Source organism: Cynoglossus semilaevis, chromosome 5, assembly GCF_000523025.1.
Source record: "Cynoglossus semilaevis isolate Cse_v1.0 chromosome 5, Cse_v1.0, whole genome shotgun sequence".
Classification (NCBI taxonomy): domain Eukaryota; kingdom Metazoa; phylum Chordata; class Actinopteri; order Pleuronectiformes; family Cynoglossidae; genus Cynoglossus; species Cynoglossus semilaevis.
In genome coordinates this window covers 849,247-871,453 of record NC_024311.1, presented here as the reverse complement: position 1 = coordinate 871,453, position 22,207 = coordinate 849,247, and the positions used below count along the sequence as shown (strand labels likewise).

General features: G+C 36.8%; 1 protein-coding gene across 2 annotated transcripts in view; it reads right to left on the bottom strand.

Moving 5' to 3' along the window:
- Positions 1–755: 755 nt before the first annotated feature.
- Positions 756–22,207, bottom strand: part of znf536 (zinc finger protein 536) — a 231,126-nt gene continuing 209,674 nt past the window's right edge. For both annotated transcript variants that reach the window (XM_017032457.2, XM_025055399.1), the window contains one exon: positions 756–1,882. In XM_017032457.2, the coding sequence (XP_016887946.1) occupies positions 1,755–1,882 (128 nt within the window). In that variant the 3' untranslated portion in view covers positions 756–1,754. The remainder of the gene's footprint in view (positions 1,883–22,207) is intronic.

Genomic DNA, 22,207 nt, shown 5'->3' with positions numbered 1-22,207 from the left:
AGCACAGAAGACGATTGTCATCTTTTTTTTTCATTTTCTTTTTAAATCAGTAAATGGAGAGAGAAAGAGAGTAATATTTTGTACAGTACATAGAAAATCCCAAAAAAATGAAAGAAAAAAACAAAAACAAAAAAAACAAATCAACCCTAAGTCCTACAGTCGAGCACAGAGCAACACAGCGTTTGCAGAAGAAGCAAGAACAGATCTGATCTAAGCCCAATATACACATGATTTCTCTTTTATACACTCTTTTTTTTGTTGTTAAATCTAATTTTAAAGTAAATAGTACAACAAAGCGATTTTTTTTTCAGTAGTCCTTAAAACTGTGCAACAACAGTATTTTACAAATGCCTGACACTCTCCAGGGTTTAAACGTCCGTGACAAAGAAAAAGAGAAAGTGTCAGAGCGGGAAAACACACACCTTTTCTTTTTGTTAATTTTTACTTTGAAATGACTCTCTATCCTGCAGGATGAGAACCGGGAAGATGATATCTGGGATTTTTTGTTGTTGTTTTGTTTCTATCTCTCTCTGTTTTTCCTGTTGTTTTTTTTTCTAAACTGCTGTCAATCTTTGTATGAACATCAAGATTCAGCAGCTCCTGGGGAGGAAACAAACAAGGCAGTAATAAGTGGAGTAAGTCCGGACCAGGTCTAAACCAGATCTTGACTAGGTCTCACATTTGACTCTTTACGATCAAAACATTCAGGTTAAATTAACCATTGAAATATGTGGGTTGTTGTACTTTTTTACAATTTTTTTTTTACCACAAGTAATACTGTAGTAAGAAGTAAGTAACATGCTTACAAGGTGAAGGAAATAACAACAATGCCAGAAACAAGAGGGGGATGTTTGGGGAAAGAAAAGCAAAGAAAGAAAGGGAGGGAAAGGAGAGGTGGAAGCAAGAAAGTAAGGAAAATGGAAGTTGAAATATTATTATTATCTTTACATATAAGATAATAAAAAGTGATTGTTAAGATTGGAGGAATGAAAGACAGGGAGAAAGAAGCATTGGATATAAGGAGAAGATAAAGATGACAGAAGAAACAAAACATTGCTTTAATCCTTCAACTTCACCTGAAAAAAACAAACAAACAAAAATAAACGTTCCTGCTTTTTCACTACTGTTTTTTTTTTAATTACCTGAAACATACTTTACAGCTTAGTTTGTTTGTTTTTCTTCTGTGATGTACAGTAACAGTAAATTTGAACATGACTTCTGTCACTTCACATGACGTAAGCACACCAGAGCTTTGATTAACTGAAGGGGGGAGGGACAGGAAGTACATGACTCTGTCCATCAGTCACTGTTTTCTGTTCTTACAGTAGGAGAGAATTCCAGTAACAACACACAGGAAGTGGCCTTTAGGTGGCAGCAAACAGAAGGTGACCACGTAAGAACTCCTGTTGAACAAACAAATTCAAACAAAAAAAAAAACATTTTAGGAAATGTTTTAGGAAAAGGAATGTATGTGTTGTTTTTTTTTTAAACAGGTAGTTTAATCAAAAACAAAAAATGATAAGACCAGGGCCACAGGAGACAAACATTAGTTTTAGTGTCCAAAAAAAACTCAAAGATGTTCATAATCGAACCCAAACTCTGTCCTGCATACAATTGTTCTCACTGTGATGGTAGTTTTGTGATTTTTTTTTTTTCATTTTAAATAAAGTCTTTTTAAATTTCTTCTTCATTCAGCGTTCTTCATCCTTCATTTACACATCTTTCACCTTCATGGCAGAGTTTCTTTTTTTTTTTTAACCCTCAACCTCGCCTCCATTTAAGCCATTTGAGTGATTGTTGAGATCACTGTCAGGGTGAAGGGTCAGTGTGGGGTCGGCGGTCATGGGGCGATCTTCGTCCTCTCCTCCCACCCACAGGTGAACTATGGCAAATGAGAAAAGAGAACAGACAGATTAGCATTACTAGCTAACATGCTAATAAAAAATATTGTTTTGAACCACTTACAAGATTTTTTAAAAAGATATTCCAAATACTATGAAATCGGCTAACAAACAAAGCAAAATGAGAATCAAGTACAAGAGTACACACACTCACACTTATTTGGGTTAATTCTTAATCTGTGCCTTTTTTTACTGCCAAATCCGACGTCACAGCGGCCACAGTAGTTGAAATCCTTTGTTAAGATTTACCTCAGTGACACTAACTCAAATATTCAAAAATATATCAAGAATATACAAATATAATTTGAGCGACAGCCACAAGTATGTTAACTGGTAATCGTAATGGTAAAATTAAGTTTAAATAGACAAGTAAGAAGCCTTGTTGCAAATGCTAACACTGAATTAAAATGGCGTTTATTTATTAAGTGACTAATAAAACGTCAAGCTATTTAACAAATTAAACTCCCATCCATCCATCCATTTTCATGCGTTTATCTGTTACCGGGTACATTTTCATCCGTTTATCTGTTACCGGGTATAATTTTGTAAAAATAGAAACTGATGATGAAAATTGAGCAACCATAGTGTTTAGTCTGTAAATCTGATTTTGCAGTGTAAGGCCACTATAACCACTAGATGGCAGACTCAAACAGGGGATAAATAAGCACTGAGCAGGAATTCACTCTAATCCCATTTTATCTTTTTCTACGTGAAACACGTTTCACTTGTTCTGTTCGTTTTTGTTATTTAATGTGTTTTAATTATTTTACATGTCATAGTAAAATAGAATAGCCTTCTACCTAGGATGTTTTTTAATAAATGTGGATAAAAACATATCTGTTTGTTCCAGAAGGAAAAACATTTCTACTTTAAACCCCAGACTCAGTTTTGACATAAATTACCTGAAGGTACCTTTCATAATATTTTGATCACGGCTGTGCACAGAAAAAGCACTATATTTGTTGCATGTGTTTACAAACTAAATGTTTTCACAAACGTATCTTATATGAATTTCCCCTGCGTTTGTTTTTTGGGGTTTCCAAAAAAAAATGGGAAAAGTAAAAAAAAAAAAAAAAAAAAACAAAGACAAAACTATGATTTTTATCATTGTCCAACAGTAATAATATGTATTAAATTCATAAATATACTCTCAGAGGTATCTGTTATGTTAAATGGGCAATATAAATATCTGGTATATTTAATTATACATATACACGTATTTTACACTAAATAAAATAAGGTAAATTCAATATAAATGGTAAAATTTGAAACGTTTTCAAATAACACCAATCATATCTACCGTAACCATATCTACCACAACTACAGCTGACACACAATAAAAAAGAATATTCCGTTTATTAAAAAAATATAATTTAACTTATCAGTTTATTTTAGTTCGACAAAATAACTTATCACTGCACGGTTGCAAATGCTGCTGTTTGCGACAATGACATAACGATTGTGCTGTGGAGTTGTCACGGACGGCAGATGTCAGCAGTGTTGTCGGACTGAAAGGATAGAAGAGATACCATCTTGTGGAGTGACACGTCACAGCTCCAGGAGACGATCTTTTCTTGTTCCATGTGACATGTTAGACAGGAGGCCTATATGTTTCTATATGTTTGAGTGCGTGCGTGAATGTGCGCGCGAAGCGGTGACAAAGAGAGAGATTGAATGAAGGTGATATCGGGGACTTCACCTTCAGACTCCAGAAGGTTCTGGGTCTAGTTTCCGGATTATAAACTGAAGCGTGTTTGTTGTCTTGGTTCTCTCAGTTTGGGTCTCAGCGTTGTTTTAAAAGTTTAATGCGGACGGTAGAGCATGGAGGTGGTGTAGCACCCGACGTAGGCCTGCCAAATTGTGCCTCTTGTATATTAATAGGAGCCAGGACCAAAGCAGGTAGAACCAGACATCACATGTAAGTAAGAGTATGCCAAGAGCACGTTAGCGCAACAAGATGAGCCAAGACCAAATTATTGTTCTCTGTTAACTGTGTCGGAACCTCAAATAAAAACTGTGACACTGACTGATGACTGTGACTAATGACAAGGGGGACCCCAATGGTACAGGTTGGATCGACAAGAAAAAGGCAGATGAGGGGGGAAAAAGCAACTCCAAAAAGGGAACATAGTTAGTTGTTTTGAAGAAAGAATCAAAAAGGTAAGATTAAAATCTGAGCAGATGTTCAAGCTTTCTGTGTTTGTCTTCCTCTCGTATTTCTGCCGTGTTTTCATAGTTTGTCAATAATATTACTTCATGAATGAATTTTGAGTTAATCTGATGGTAGGGATGTCCGATATTAGCTTTTTGCCGATATCCGATATTGTTCAAACACTTAATTTCCGATTCCAAAATGAACCAATACCGAAATAGTCATTTTCCACGAAAACTATTATTAGGTCACATGACATATCTCATGTCACAGATTGAACACACTACCCACATTTATTGTAATGCTTTACTAAAGGTATTCCACAAATTAGCATTGTCAGTACAAAATATATATTTTTAAAGCGATTCCAGCATATCTGGCGAAACCCAGGCGTTATTGGGTTTTCATTATCGGAAGAAAACCGATGTTACCTAATTATGCTAATATCGGGCAGATAATAGCTGTCGGCTGGTATAGTCAGACACCTCTAGCTGACATTAACCAAAAATATTTACCGTAACCTACCACTGAATGTTCTACGTACTACTTTAAATGTCATTCAAAAAAACTGAAACCTAATAATATTTATTGGAAAATGTATCAATCCAAACTGAATGTAAACCTGTAAAGATACGTTTGCGAAAACAATTCTGTTTTTATTTTTCTGTCTGTCTTCTCTCTGAGTGTCACTTAGAGTAAGTTTCTGGATAAAAACCCAAACACTGTGATGCGCAGATTTATCTTTTCTGCCTGAAAGCACTTTTCTTTCCTCTGTTCTCCAAATTACTTTCTTTCATATCTAATTATATTTGCTAATGATCTTCGGAGAGAATAATGGAACAAACTTGATCTATTACCTTCTTTTACCACATAAACACAAAGCGAGAAAAGGGAAAAATGAAGAGAAGTGTTTTTAATGTTTGTGATGAAGAAGGGAAAATGATGCTCAAACCCGAGGGGTCATTATTGGGGAAGAAGGTTCAAGTCGTCTCTCATCTTCTCTGACATTTTACTAATTTGAATGTGTGGAAATTATCAGAGAAGCTGGAGTTGACGTTAAAACACCTTTATTGTTTTTTTTTTTTCCAGGGTTTAAAAAAACCCTTTTTTTATTCTGAGGGGGTTGTTTTTTTGTTTTTTTTTAACTAACAAAGATCAGTTTGAGGAAGCTTAAACTCATATTTGTGTAAAAACATATTCATTGTGTAAAAATAAGACATGTTTGCGTATCAGGCTATTCGTTTTCTCTCTTATATCTGATATTTTATTCCATGTCTTTAATCCTACACACTTTTGATTTTCACATAAACTCAAACGTCAGTTTTATTCTGAAAGTCTGAAAGAGTTACTGATCATTTCAGGAGATTTTAAAGGGCACATTCACAGTTTTTAGTTTTGTTCTTTCTTTTTTTTAATTTAGTTTATACTCAGCAAGTTCATTACTACATCATAAACACACACGCACACAAAACAACACACATACTTATCAGGACCCACACATAATAATTTTTTCGCCCCTGTCTAATCTCCATTCCTTTTTGTGAGAATTGTTTCTTTTTCTATCTTGGTAAATTCCGCAGCCATTATGTGGACATTGTTGATAAATAAAAGGCCGCATTGTGTTCCGTCATCATCACTACCCTCTGCCTCCACCATCATCATCCTGCAGTCACAGGGCAAGTGGAACCAGTTCTGTGTGTGTCCGTGTGTATTTGTTGTGTTGCGTTGCCTTGGCATTTCCACAAATATCTCTCTTTTCAATTTTCTTGGAATTCTCGTCTTAGTGTCTAACTGGAAATGTGAATTTGTTGAGATCAATTGCCCTTTAAAGAAGAAAAAGAAAAAGTGAAAAAGCGAGAAGGCAAAGACTGAGATGAAAGTATTTCTAATGTATGAAAAACAAACTATGAGAGCGATATTGTCATCCTTACGATCAAACACGTTCGACCCTTCGGCCTAACTCGTTATTTACACACGTTCCTTTATGTAACGGTATGATTGCTTCGTAGAAAAATAATGTTGTTCGATTCATTTTTATCTACAAAAAAAAAAAAATTCTTGTGAGGTAGATGTGTGATGTGTCAAATGGTAAATATGAATACAGACTTCACAATATATGTATATATATATATACATATATATGTATATATACATATATATGTATATATATATATATATATACACACACACACCAAAAATAACCAAATAGTTATTTTTATATTACAATGATAATATCAATAATAATTATAATACTTAATACATAATTATTTTATTTTAATTATATTAAGTTTCTATTGTTGTTGTTGACAGATAAACTCATTTTGGTTCAGGGACCACATACAGCCTGAGTAGATGCCAAGTGGGCCACTACAATCATAGCATCTGCCTATAAAAAACTATTTTCATGTTTCCACCCTTTTCTATTCCTGCAAATAAGTCCAAGAACATTAGAAGCTATTTGTATTTCATAAAATATAATTTGAAAAACATCCACAAGAAAAGGAGTTTGTGCATTTTTTTTTACTTTCTAAGTTCATCAAGCGGGCTGGATTGAATCCCCTAGTGGGCCGGTTTGGGCCCGCCGGCCGTATGTCTAACACCACTGCTTGTACCAGAACTGCCCACGTGACAAAGACAGCAGAGATGGAGAGCAGGATGGAGGAATAAAGGTGAAGATAGAGTACGAATAATGTACAAAATGTACAAGAGAAAAGGCAGCAAATAGGGCAACAGTAGATGGAGCAATGTGCAGATATAGGCCAATTTGAAGTGAGGTCACAGCCTGAAGATGATTATCTAAACACAGGGGGCAGCAGTGAACCAACAGCTCCCGTGTCCCTGTGAGCTTTAATCACCGATTTTCTCTCTGGATGTTGATGTTGGGAAGAAAAGTGGTCTTCAAACATCAGTTTCCTGTTTTTAAAGCCTATCTGACAGGAAGATACAGATGTGAACAAATCCTGAAGATTATCATAGACTGAAGCTGAGGGAGACTTTTGTTAAGAGGCTAAAAAATCACTTAATCTCCATTTGTCATTAACCGAAACCCTGTCTTCTGTCTGTGTCAGCTGTCACTGACAAATAGAATAGTGAATTTGAGCAGTCAGCAGCTTCCACTGCAAATATTCCCATCATTTCAAGGCCACTAAAAACTGAGATCAGACCAGAAACACAGAATGATGAAGAGATTAAAGATAATTAAAAAAAAAACCTTAAAGATGTCTTATTAAAGATAGACATGTCATTAAAAAATATAATAGCATGTCATTTAAAAAAAAAATTACAAATATAATTAGACAAACGCAGTTAATAAATAAAAACATTAGGGCAAAAATAATAAAGTAAAATCAAATTTTCCTTTTTCTTTTCATCATTGTTTCATTATAGCATCATTTTAATACTATATTAAAGTAATACGATTTATTCTGTATGCTTCTTTTTCTTTCTTTATGTATATACACATATATGGATATGAAAAAATATATACATTTTATATACATATATGTATGTATATATGTCTATGTGTATATATAAATACATATAATTTTGTGAACAGTTGTTGAACTGTTTGTCTGAACAGTTGTTTTCCTTCCACCTGTTGGTGTCAGCCTGTTGTAGCCTTTACTTAACCTATCATTGTTGTATCTCTGCCTCTGATTGAACTTTGTTCGTTAACAGACTGTTTGAACCTCATCTGACGCCCCCCCCCCTTGCATTCCTCCAGCGAAGGTGTTATACTTGTGCCGACTTATCCCGATGATAATGCGCTAGTTGTGTGAGTGTGACCTGTCTCTCTTGCTCTCGCTCACTCTCTCCTTCTTTGTGTGTTTGTGTGTGTGTGTGTGTTCCTCGTAATGTAAGTAATACGTTTTCATCACGCGCAGTTTCATCTCTCACACAAAAAAATAAAAGTGAATTATTCATATCAAAGACCACAAATGTGCAAACCCCAAATGACGCAGCTCTGAATGTTTACTTGATAAAACAGACACCGAAGTTCGTTTTAATTTGTCCGCAGTTGTTTGGTTCCTTATTTACTCCCGAAAACTCTGTCACGGAGCCACACGTCAAACTATTTACACACTGTTGTAAGCACTCGAGGCCATGACTCTTTTTGTCCTGACGTGGGCCATAAACAGAGGAAATCCAGATCAAAAGGCATCATCACACAGCTTGACAGATGACAGATATGAGGAGTGATTTTCCATCATCTTTTACGCACATGAGGGGAGAAACTTCAAGGCATGGAAAAAAAAGGAGGGCAAAATAACGTTTACTTGGAGACTGAGCGAAGGTGGAAGGAGGGGAATAAGCACGGCCATGGCAATGAAAAAAAAAAAGGACAGAAGAATATGCAAAAAGAAAATTATTTTTTTCAAAATAAAAACTATAAAAAAAAAAATGCAAAAGCAACAAACTAATCTTGATGGCTACAGGTTTAAAAACAACCAACAATTAACTACTTTTCTACGACAGGAAGCGTAAAGTTAGCGTCTCGAAAACGTGAACAAAACATGTCAGAACAACAGAACAAAAGAAGATTTTTCAACATATATTTCTCTTGTAAATGAGATACATTCTCTAGAAGCACTACAAACAAGGAGAAGGTAATCTTAAGACAAATGTAGCTATTATTAAGTTAGCCTCTGGTTAAGTAGCTAAAATCGGGTTTTCCTCAGATCCTGAAAGGTTAGGATGTGATCCCTGATCAATAGGCTTCTAAAAGAATCGTGCCTGCGCCTCCTTTAACTGGGAGAAATCTTTCTCTTCTTTCATACAAATCGATCAGAATAGTTTAAAGTCTACTTTGACTCAACATGGCTCTTACCGCTCGGAACCGTTTTTTTGTCCGTACACGTCACACCTCTAACCTGCTTGAGAAAATCAAAAAACATCATGACTCTCCTCAGACTTTGATGCGTTGAGAATATTAAAGAACACACCCCTCCCTTATTCTCTGTACCCCCCCACCCCATTCCACCTTTGTTTTCCTGCTTAAATCCATAACATTTCGTCTTTTGTTCCACTTTACGCTAAGCCTGTGCTCGAATTTTCCCAAGGCTGAGAAACTTCAGACATGAGAACCCCTGATATAAAACGCAGGCAAATTTACCTGGGATTAGCAGCCATTGACAAATAACCTTGGTGATAGATGCACAGTAGATTTGGTTCAAAGCTCTTCGCCGGCAGCCTCAAAAGAGATTAGTTCACTCCTTATCAGGTCAGAGCGCCACGCCTGGGAAATGTGTTTAAAGTCACATTGATTTATTGAAAGATTCCCCAATAAGAAGATATGGCTCGACTAAAAGAGTGTGTGTGTGAGTCAGTGTGCGCTTTGTGTCAAGTGAATAAGTGCTTCTTATAAATTACACTTCCTGCTCGCGCTATAAGGCAGAATAAGAAAGAAGTCCTTGTACAACTAGGTTTCAACAAAGAAACAGTGGGAAACTGAGCAGGAGAAAAAGAAGAAGAAAAAAAAAAGACACTTGTAGATAGATAGAGAAAGAGAGAGACCTTTACTCTGCACCTATTCTGCGTTTTCTCTCTCTTATTTACCCCCTGCTGCTTCTGCTGCTGAAAACACTGATCCTACAGTTGGCGACACTGACAGACATGAAGAAAAAGACCTTTCTGTTCCACACACGCACAAAGAGAGCAAAAAAAAAAAAAAAAAAGAGACAGAGAGACACAGAGGCGAACACAGAGAGACCAGCCGCTTTCATTGAAAGCATCACCCTCTTAAGTGTAATTGTCATACCAAAAGACGGAAAAAGACTGTGGGAAAACTGGACAAGATCTACAAGAATGATAGACTATCAACCACAAAATAGTTCTTAGTTCATTCAAATGAGTTCATTTTGCGTTTTTTTTTTTTTTTTTTTGTTAATCTAACCTAACTTTTGGGTTTTGCTACTTCACATAGCTGAATTTTCAAAATAAAAGTGCACAATGCCTAAACTTTTGAATTCATTACCGTATTTTCCAGACTATGAGTCACTCCGGAGTATAAGTCGCAGCAGCCGAAAAATGAAGAAAAAAAAGTATAAGTTGCACCACCATCAGTGTGAAAATAACCAACATGTAAGTTTTCAGTGGCGCAGTAGTCAGTAGTCAAAAAACAAACAAACATATATTAATATATAAGTCGCACCTGAGTATTAGCCACAAACACAGCCGTAGGAGGAAAAAAAGTGCAACTTATAGTCTTATAGTTAGATTTATAGTGATTCAGATTGATCACTTTTCTTTATCTCTTTTTTTTAGGTTGCCAAAGTTCCTTCTTAAATGTGTTTTGTTGGCAATATGTTTCCCATAATTGAAAATATTTTCTTTTTCACTGTTATCGTATAGGGTTCTCTTTTAAAAGTTGATATTACTGTGTTTTGTCTCTTTATTGCCGTCCTATCCTACTCACTGTCCATCTTGTCCCTCAAAAGACTTCCTAATCTAATAGCTTCCTTCTCTTCATCCTGTGCTCCATGTCCCTGTGCTTCCTCGGTGCCTTCGTCTGCCTATGTTTCCATGTTCGTTCCATGTCTTCGTCTGTCTCTCCCGCTGCTTTGCTTTTAACTCTTGAGGTCATCTGAAACCCTGGGCAGTTTTCCCAGAATGCTGAGATGTCTAATATCCTGTGGAGCGGCCTTCTGGACAGAGTGGACCACTGAGCCAGGACTGGAAGGGAGCTTGGGACAGGTTTTCAGATGTCTCTGTGCCACAAGTCTGAAGAATTGTTCAACTTTTGGGAATTCTACAAACAGAGAAGTGGTAATATTTACAAATTGTGACGTTTGTCATTCATAGAATTTCTAAAGAAGACGATTATTAGAGTTTTTGTCATTCATAGAATTTCTAAAGAAGACGGTTATTAGAGTTTTTTTTTTAGTTTTTTTTTGCTTGCACCAACTTCTGAAGAACTTTTTTCTGGGAGACACACATTAGACACAAATCTAAGGAAAATTTATTTTTGAAGCTTGACAGAAGTGGAACACTGGGTTTGTCGCTGCCCGAGCAGAAAGTTGTCATCAACAATGCAATTGTTGCCTGAGTAATTCAGCAACACAGATTTGTGACAACATGGGAAATAACAAGCCACTGTCAGTTTGGACAACCAACAAGGACAAAAAATAAAATAAAATTGATAGACACACACAAAACACACACACCCCAACCTCATTGGTTTGTCTAAAAATTTCGTTTTGCCAGTAATAGAATAAAAATCCATTTGCATATTTGTGAGTGTATATAAATATTTCAACTGATGTGTCCAGCTCTTCCGCAATGTTCGTTGTTCAACTCGAGACTTGCAAAATCCCTTACTGCCACCAAGTTGGTGAACTGTTCTTCTTAATTACTTGAAATTAGCGATGTCCGATATTAACTTTTTGCTAACCTCTGATTTACCGATATCGGGCAAACACCTAATTTCCGCGTCCGATATCAACCGATACCGATACGCAGCTGTTTTCCCCAAAAACTGCAGTAAACTTCTTTGTACCCCAACAAGCTATTCCAACATATTTGGCAAAATCCAGGCATTGCATTATCAGGTTTTCATTACCGGAGGTAAAACTAATAATGATTCTTACAGATATTACATAATTATGTTAATATCGTGACAATAACATTGGTTGGCCGATATTATCCGACATCCATACTTTAAATAATGCTTTTGTTTAGATCAGCTTACTAGTTATAGATTAGGAAATACTTTGGTTATAAGCTGTTCAAACATCTTTCTCTCTGTAGCAGATGAAGTCCAAAACAATATCACAGCGACCAGGTCTATGTCCATATGTGACTCTGTTTGTTCCATCATTTGGGCAGAGATCAGGTCTGTGCCAGTGAAGATAGATGATAGTCGATTTGAATGATAAAAGAAACGAGAGACATTTGTAGACTAGAGCTTTGAATGATTTTTGAGGTTTGTGGTCACAAACATTTGTGGAAATACTTGAGAAGCCATCGATATATAGACACCCCTTTACAGTAGGTCATGGCAGGGAGCAGGCTGGACCCGATTGCTGCACTACGGAGACTCTCTTCTGGTGCAGCAGGTTTATTTAAAGATCAACAACAAAATCTCTCAGGGATAAAGAATAGTCTACAGACGCCCTCTTCTCCAAACACATGGACTTTTTCAAAACTCTAGGATTTCTCCATCTCTAGGTCACAAAAAAATCTGATCAGATACAATGATCCCACATACTAAAACATAATACTAAAAGTAATTAAAATGTAGGTTCATGATCAGTTTAAACGGTGACATGTAACCTGTGAGTATTCATAGAGCGCTAAGAGTGAAACTCTAATATTTAATATTCATCTGCCACATTTTCATGTTAGAACCACTAATTGATGGTTGTCACAGGAAGAGAGAGGTTTCACATCACAGGGAATTTAGGCTGATGTGGTCATTACATATTTTTTCAAACTGTTGAAATTAACGCATTAAAGCACGTTAATACATTTGTTAAGTTAATTAGACCATTCTATCCATCCATCCATCCACCGTCTGGCCTCACTTATAAAAAACAAAGACAAAAAGTCAATAGGCATTTCATGTCTACACTCTGCATAAAGGAGATTTTGTTTCACAGAAGCACTTAAAATATCATCTCAATGCTAACTGTGTGTTTGCAAAGGCTTCAACTTCAGGTCAGATGATTGGCAGGTGCCATACCAGCCCCCACTGAGTCAAGACAGTACATACAGTAAGTAGGCCTGTGGTTGACAAACTGACTGATACAATTGTAAAATGTGGATTGGATTGTGAGGGACTGCAGACGGACTAATATTGTTTAGGACAAGGGCTTTACTGACGTTTGAAAGCAACTCCCGATGTGTCAAGATAACCAAAGTAATGACTAATATTCACAATATTCACAACTCCGAGGCAAAAACAATAACATATTGGAGTGACAGCACATCACATCACTACCGCCTGGAAAACTGAAGTCATCTGTGCTAACTGTAATAAAATCTTGAAGAGCATCGCTCCGCAGAGGAATGTGCAAAACAGTTTCTATCAGTGGCATGCAGGTGAGCAAGTCTTTTTCATAAGATGGCAACTGCCAGGGTAGTCCCATTGGACTACATGCTCTGTATACTGTAGCTCACATTGTCCAAAGAAGTCACTATCAGTGGATTTGTGAATGTATTAGTAAATAGGGAAGTAAGTGGAGTTTGTTTGTATAGCACTTCAGTGCTTCACTCGTAGATATAAACTAGGATACAAAAGCAGAATATATACCGTATTTTCAGGACTATAAGTCACACTTTTCTTCGTTCTTCGGCTGGGTTTGCGAGTTATACTCAGGTGCGACTTATATACTAAAATACATATATTCTTATGTTTGTTATTTTCACACCGACAGCCACTAGAGGGCCTCTAGGCTCGTGTACCAGTATCTGGTATCTGATACAAATTATTCACAAATAAAAATAAATGTGAAACATCTACTTGGGATTTGTCCTTTGAATAATAATAATAAAAAATAAAAATCTGAGAATCATTTTTATCATTTGATTTATCTCTATTAATTGTCCTTACTTGAGAGTAATCCACAGCTACTGTGATCACTGTGATCTATATTTGAATAATACATACATTACTATTTGCTTGGTGAATATCGCACGATCAGTCAAGATTATTTCCACAAATCTTATCATCAAACTAAACATAAAAGTTTTTTTTGTTTCATGTTTTCTTCTTTACTTTCTCACAATCTGAGCGACAGAAGATTGTTCTGACTAAAATTGTGAAACCTGTGTGTCCACGACTGCAAACACCGGTTTATCACCACGAGACAGAAGACGAAGACAGAGACCGAATAATGAACAAAGAAAATGGAAACAGAGAAAGAACAAGATGGCTGAGTGTATGTGTGTGTGTGTGTCTGTCAGAGAGCTCAGACCAGCGTGCGTCGAAAGCTGCATCAAACCCACCGACACAATCGTATCGACAGAATGTCAAGAATAACAGCAGCTCTCTGTGTATCAGTGAGTGTGTGTGTGTGTTCACGTACTTGATAGAAAAAACAAACAAACAAACAAAACAAACAAAAAAAAAAAAACCCAGTCAAACACACACGTGTCCATGAGCATAAATATCACCAGCTGTCAGTCATTTTCAAACAATGCGGATGCTGCTGTAATCTGTGATAAGGTAAGTACAAGCTGCAGGAAGAGACAACTTCCTTCCTCAAACCTTTAAGTTCAGGCTTTTGAAGTTCAGATACTGATTTGTAGGTTCTAATATTTGATATTCGTCAGCTCGGGAAACAGATATGTGCAGTTAAAGAAGGTTCTAATATTTGATATTCGTCAGCTCAGGAAACAGATATGTGCAGTTAAACAACAAACTTGAAAGAAAAAAAAAGGATTTCAGCCGATGAACAAATGTTAACTGCTTAAGTCCATATGCCCTTAAAAGTCTTCGAACCAACTTAAAAAAGAAAAAAAAAAATCATAAAAAATAACTGCCACACAACAAAGCTTAAAGGGACACAAGAGGTGCAGATCTAGTGCTGCCTCCTGTGGTAAGTTTGTGTTACTAGGGTAGATCGGAACAAATAATTTTAAACAGTTACATGTACCACATCTTCGGGACTAAGTTGCTCCAGAGTATAAGTCACACCAGCCAGAAAATGCATAATAAAGAAGAAAAAAAATTTTTTTACAGTAAGTTGCACTGGAGTACTAAGTCGCAAACCCAGCCAAAGGATGAACAAAAATAAGACTTATAGTCCGAAAAATACGGCAAGTCACAATGTCAAAAATGTCAAAGTTTTTAAAGAAAATAACAATATATATATATATATTGATAATATAAATATATATTAATATATATAGTAATGAAATAGTATATATTAAAATATATATTAAAAAAAGATAAAGTAAATTAAACTTTCTGCATAGTTAACACAGCCAACTGAATGGAGTGAAGTGAGCAGATCTTTTACACCACTGTCTCAAAGTACCCCTAAATCTGATCACTATTTCTATGTTTCATTACAACAATAAACAAGTTGTTAAAAATACTGGTTTGTCATGAGGGTAATATATTTCATGCACATACAACGACCATGACAATGATGAAGGAACCAAAACAAACAGTTAACCAACTTAACTTTATACTATTATAAAAACTGTAAACCAGCGGATTTCTGGAAGTGCCTACAGCAGGGGTATCAAACATACGACCCCCACTAGGGGTTCAATATGGCTTGCTTGATGAATTTTGAAAGTAGTTTAAAAAAACAAAACACTTTATGTTATTGATGTTTTGGTAAAATGATATTTCTTTCATACGAAAAACTTTCTAATACACATGCATGAACTTATTGTTACGTATGGGTAATTATGTTACGATTGTACTGGTCTAGCCCTCTTCACAACTTATTAGGCTGTATGTGGACCATGAACCAAAATGAGTTTGACACCTCTGGCCTACAGGTTACAATAGACGTCACTTTTCAAGGCCCATCAGGCATATATATAACATATTAGTTGTATTTGTTTCTGTAACCAATGGTATTTTAAAATGAATGCACTGCAAAGAAAGGTTCACTATAAAAATGGATCCTTCCATCTGTGTTGAGCAAGAAAGATCTGACATTGAACTTGGACCTTAAAATAACTACCATGGCCTCTGGATGACTACGGTGCCTTAACACTAGAAAGAAAACTCAATAGTCAATGGACCAGGGGATTTTCTAGAGTTTTTATCACAAGAGTACTTCAAGTCTGAAGTATCACTTAAATGCAATATGTATAATATACCTGTTAACTTGCTGTTGCTCAGATGGTGCTCACAACCCTTATAATCTTAGAATAAATGATTTGGAGGACTGATAACCCAGAGATTTATTTTTATACGTGCAACTCGATATAATGCTAATGCTCTAGCAAAACCATTTGATTCTTTCATAAAATACCGCCTCTTGCAGTACCTTAAGAATAAACGAGACCAAATACTTCTGAATCCATTGCTGAATTTGTACAGTACATGAAAAATACAATTGATCACAGAAAATTGTGCGATTAATTTGATTTAAAATTTTTAATTGTTGCCCAAGACTAAAAAAAAATAACAAATTTGAACAACTCTCTTTTTTTGTGGACTTTGGTGTTAGAGAGGTAAGGGTTTGAAGGAGATACGTCTGTATAACTATTCTAAAACTATAAATTAATTGTTAAACATTGGTATACTTATATAATCAAAATTCATTCAGCTGAATATATGGCACTAAACTACACAACAATTTAAGATTGACCACATGTGAAGCTGATGGTGGAGTGAAGGTTCAATCGGATCTGTTCCTCATGTGAATGGAATAGAACAACAGAACCCGCTGAGATTTCTGGTACCTGATTCTGGTAGTGATGCTAGGGTCACTCATGTTTTCCGTTCAGGCAACAACATATTTGTGGCTTTTATCAGAAGGAGAAGACGAAGGAAGAAAAGGCAACGAGGCAAAGAGGTAGGCTGCAGTGTCTAATTTCTACCTCTAGATGGTAGTAATATGTCACATGATTTTCTTGGCCTGTGCGTTTGCAGGTGTCTCTCTTTTGAATTTTATCGTGTTATTTCTTTCTGTTTGTCTTTTAGGAAATAAAAATGTGCATTTGCCTCGAAATCGTGTGTGACATGCTCACGTGCACGCGCACGAACTGCAGTCACGCAAGTGTATAGATGGTAATGAAGCATCTCTTCCTAATTTGATGAGTTAAATGACTCTATTAAGTGTCTAACAGTCAGAGGAACAGTTTTTCTGCTCTGCAGATGCTCAGTTACCCGCAATCTGACTGTTAATGACTGCTACTGAGTGACTGTTACTACCTGCCTGTTATGACTAACTGTTACTAATTGACTGTAACAAACTGTTGCAGATTTGAAAGCAACTGCCAGACTGTTACTGACCAACTCTTACTAACCGCTACTTGATGACTGCTACTGATTGTAACGGTCTGATACGGACGACCTTTCACCGACTTACACTTACTGGCTGTTACTGATCAGCTGTAACTGAATGTTACCAGCTGACAGTTACTAACTTACTGTTACTGATTAACAGTAACTGGCTGCTACTGATCGGCTGGAACTGAATGTTACCAGCTGACAGTTACTAACTGACTGTTACTGTATGTTACTGAGTAACAGTTCCCGACTGTTACTGATTGGCTGGAACTGCATGTTACCAGCTGACAGTTACTAACTGACTGTTACTGTATGTTACTGAGTAACAGTTATTGACAGTTGCTGATTGATTGTCACCAACTACCAACTGTGTCTGAGAGAGAAGTCTCAATCTCTCTCTCTTTTATGCAGTTCTTATCCTGTACATTTTGTTTCAAAAATGTTACAGCTGCTCTTTGAATGTGTGTATGAGATTTCCCAGTCTGAATTCATAGACACAAGATTTAGGCTGACATGTAACTGTAATGACGACCCTAAACTTGATTGACAGACACAAAGAGACAGACCCTTAAACACCCTTAAAAAGATTTATGGAAAAAAATTATATATACATGTATAGTTTCCTACTTGAAGCTACCTACCTACCTAATTTTTTCTGGACTTGACCTGACATTTAGAGATACTGTCAATCATATTTTACAAATGACTAAAAAACACTAAATACTGCATTTTTTAAAATAGGCCAATTTATTAGTTTAGCTGCTTAAATGTGTCCGGCAAAAAAAAAAAAATATATATATATATATATATATATCTAGTATGTTTCCCCCAAGGGGGATGAATAAAGCCCTACTCTACTCTACTCTACATATATATATATATATATATATATATAGTAACACCCTGATGCACTTCTTATGTGGTGGGCCTTGGGAAGATTTTATGGCAATAATTCCAGAGGTCAATGCTAGGCCATAGCTATATCCATGTTGCTAACACAACTGGAGTCAGAACACAGAACATTTTGTTTGTTTAAGATGAGGAAGCAGGGACTGTTTATAAAAGGTTAGGATGAGAATAAGACTTAAGAAAAAGCAAGGTCTATTAAAAAAAAGGAAGAGTTTTTTTTTTTTAACTTTTTTCCTTATTTTCAACAGCTATCTTCCTCTTTGTTTTCCTTTCCTGCTCCTCCTACTTCTCCCTGGCACTGGGATGTTGGGCCAATTCCTGTCACTCAGTTTACTCCTGATCCTTGTCAAAGAGGACAGATCAAATATTTCTCCTCTGGTATACAGGCTTTCTGTTGAAGCCCTTGCTGATGTGATGATTGGGGCTGACGGACGAGTGAAGGCCCCGGGGATTTGAAGTCTGTAAGAGACAGCGGTTGCTTTGATAAACCACCCACCTCCTCCACCTTCCCCTCTTGCTGCTGCCTTGGTACTGGATCACCACAGACACCAGAAGAAAAGATGAGGATGAGGGTTGAGTGTGTGGGAGAAAAGGAAAAGTGAGAGCAAGCGATGAAACAGCTGCAGCTGGAGTGTCAGCAGCAACAGATGATCAGTTCTCCAATGCACTACTGTTTCTTTTGCCTGCAAAATCCCTTAGTCGTAGACTACCTGGGTCTTTTCTACATTGTAGCACACCACAGGTCAATACCCGGACGTACCTCGCTACACATTTTGTCACGAGTTCCTCTTTGATACTGTTCCACTCACTTGGAGATTCCATGGTGGTGTACTTGTTCAAAGGATTTCCCTGATGCTCTTGTTGAACATTAGTATCCCTGACTGGTGCAAAGCCATAAATCAGGGCAAGAACCCAACCCTTCAGCCATAAATTCTTGGTGCTGCTGGAATGGTCTATGACCATAAAACATCTTTTTTTTTTTTAATTGTTAAAACGTTTTTTTTTTTTTTTTTTCAGATTTGCCTTATTGACGTTTTTTTTAATTGTTAAAACGTTTTTTTGTTTTTGTTTTTTCAGACTTGCCTTATTGACACAACCTGACCACACGAGGCATCCTGTAACCCCAGATTGTGTTAAAATTGCTTATTTTCTCCGAGCTAGATAGCAACACAACCCTGACTTTGCTGTTGTAAGAGAAAACTGTAATACTTTAGTTCGTGTTAATACAGGCATGGGCAAACTACGGCCAGTTTGGCTTTTTAATCCGGCCCGCCAAACTGGTCCCAATTATGTTATTAATTTCTATTATCATTATACTTCTGCCTTTTCCCTGCAATGCCCGCATTTCACCAATAGATGGCATAGAAAAGGTTTAAAGCATTTTAGGATTTTAGTCTTAATGACTTTTACACGTCACTTGTTTTAGTTCATATGAACGCTCCATCGATCTGCTCCTGACCCGGCCCCCTGGTCAAAAAGTTTGCCCATGCCTAAGTTAATATATAACATGTTTTGATAAACTTAGATGTTATTAATGTCTCCACTGTCAGCAAACAGGTTTTTTAAGAGTTGGCCAACTTTTCTCCTCATTTGTTCTTCTGTCTGCACATCAGCCCTGTGTACAATGATACTATAGCTAACAGCCAACAGATGGCTTCTGTCAAGCCCGCAGAGCAAGAGTTAACCCAATCCTGCTGCCTCCCTCCCTACCTCTGTGCTTTTTAAATGTCTCGCTCTCATATAAACAGATTTTGTTGCTGCTTAAAGTGGCCTCAAAATTAAAGCGTATCGTTTTACACACTTATTGCATGCATATTACTGAGGCCCCAGCTGGTGGCAGGCTGCTCTTAAGAGCCATATGATTAAGTTAGAGCTTGGACTATCCGATAAGATTCCAAGCTCTCGATGTCGATTTTACTGCGAATGTATTAAATGCGCGAAACAACGTTATTCCTTTCTCTCCTTCCCTCATCTGAGTGTATGCGTAATTATTGTCACACACCTGTGACTCCCTGCCATCCACGACAGGGAAGAGGAGAAGGGGATGGGAAGGAGAGATGATGAGCAGGAGGAGGAGGAACGTCGTTGGGAGCAGCGGGAGTCCTCGTTTCAGGGAAATAAAGGGATAAAGAGGAGAGGAGAGGAAAGGAAAGGAGGAGGAAAACAAGAGTGCTTGTTAATCAGACACTTTTCTGTCAGTGGCTGAACACTGATATCCTAATGATTCACACCGAGATGGCGACATCATGTGATCGAGAGATGAAGAGAGAACAAATAAACGGGAAGTTTGCAAACGAGAGAAAATGACAACAAAGAAAGGAGGGGAAAGAAAAAAAAACAGTTTGCAGAGACAGGATGACAGAAAGCACCAAATATTAATTAATTCATAAACAAAGCAGACAAAGCAGGACTGTCCCTGTGAATGTGTCATTTCCTCATTTTAATATGAACAGAATGTTTCTCTGCTCAAACTTTTCTTGCCAACTTTCCTTCCGTCAGTCCAGTTTTTTTTTTCTCTCTCTCGTTCTCCCTCTGACGTTGGCGGACCACCAACGTGGACGGTACAGCGTCATTAATGTGATATGATCCTCACAACAAAAGTAATTATGGGCCTAATACAGGAAGAGTTTTGAGTTGTTTGAATGCTGGGGAGCAGAATTGAGAACCTCGTCATTCAACATGGAATTTACCAAATATAAAGTCATTTTCTTTTTCCTGTGACAAAAACCAAAACCAAAAACAGAGTAGCTGCTGACATATTTTTGGCTTTTTTTATTAAGGGTGGTAGGTTTGAAAACTTTTCTTCCGATTTTCCTCAGTCACACAAATTGACCACAAGAGGCAGTAATGGACCAGCAGGACACATTTGACCTCTTCGGGTATAATCGACAAATGTATGTTTGGACTCCTACCACCAGTTGGTTCTCGGTTTGGTGCCACCTGGTATGAAAAAAACTCGGCCATAACGCAATGCAGACTACTCCCCCTGTGGTGACTTCTCATTAAGTAAAAAGTCAAAAGTGATTGATTTTTAACAGAGGCTCCATTTCGAATTTGTAAAGCTTCATCGCTGTGAAATGTTTAATATGACTATTTGCTATGGAACTTGTATTTTTGGCCCAGATTCTCTGTCTCTGTTTGAATGTTCCTCTGCATCAGTTCAAGAGACAGATGTCTCAGCTCCAGTGTGAGTCTAAATCACTGTTTTATGTCTTCACATCCCTGAACAAACCAAGGACACGCAACTGTCAACGTATTATATTTATATGTTTATTTATTGTATTTTTCTACATGTCAGACACTAAACCGACGCAGTGAGTCGCAGTGACCTGAAGGTTTCTGTGTGTTTTGCTCAAGGACACACTGGAGAGAGCTGTAATGGGATTAAATAAATCAAAACAAGGCTTCTGTTTGTACAGTATGTTATCTCCTAGGTTATAACTCATAACCTAGAAAACAGATTTTTTACAAAGAAGAAAATAGCTTTGTTAAGCTAACCGATTTTCTTTGAAACTAGTTTGAAGTGTACTGAAACTTAATTTTTAGATTACATCTAAAGACATCAGACGTAATTTTGTATGGCCCGCAGGAGCTTTAACAGCAGTTACCATATTTTCTGGTCTATAAGTCTCACTTTATTTTATCCTTTGGCTCAGTTTGTGACTTATACTCAGGTGCGACTTATATATTAACACATATAATTACACGTTTGTTATTTTCACACTGGCAGCCGCTAGAGGGCACTCTACGCTTGTGTACCAGTATCTACTACTCATGTACCTGAAAATTTACGTTTGTATTTATGTATTTTCACACTGACAGCCACTAGAGGGCACTGGTGCGACTTATACTTTGCAGTGACATATATATCTTTTTTTTTCTTCCTCATAATGCATTTTTTGGCTGGTGCAACTTATAATCGGGTGAGACTTATAGTCCATTTTTTGGCTGGTGAAACTTATACTCGGGTGCGACTTATAGTGCGTAAAATACAACAATCATTTATCAATACATTATGGAGTAGTTACAGCTATACAGTCTTCCATTTACAACTGGCCCTTCAAGGCGGACTATATTGCTGATCTCGCCCCTCGGTGAAATGAGTTTGACACAACAGTTTCATAAGAAGGACATCAAGAAATAAAAAATGTCATGTAGAGATTTATATATGTTTTTTCTTGCAACTTTTCCTGTGATATCCTGGGGAAAAGGACCTTAAACCCAGCTAAAGTGCAAAAAAAAAAAAAAAAAAAAAGGCAAAAGGGACAAAAAGGAATAGGAATAGTAGATGTAAAGGGAGCTGTGATAACATGTAGGGGTGTCAAA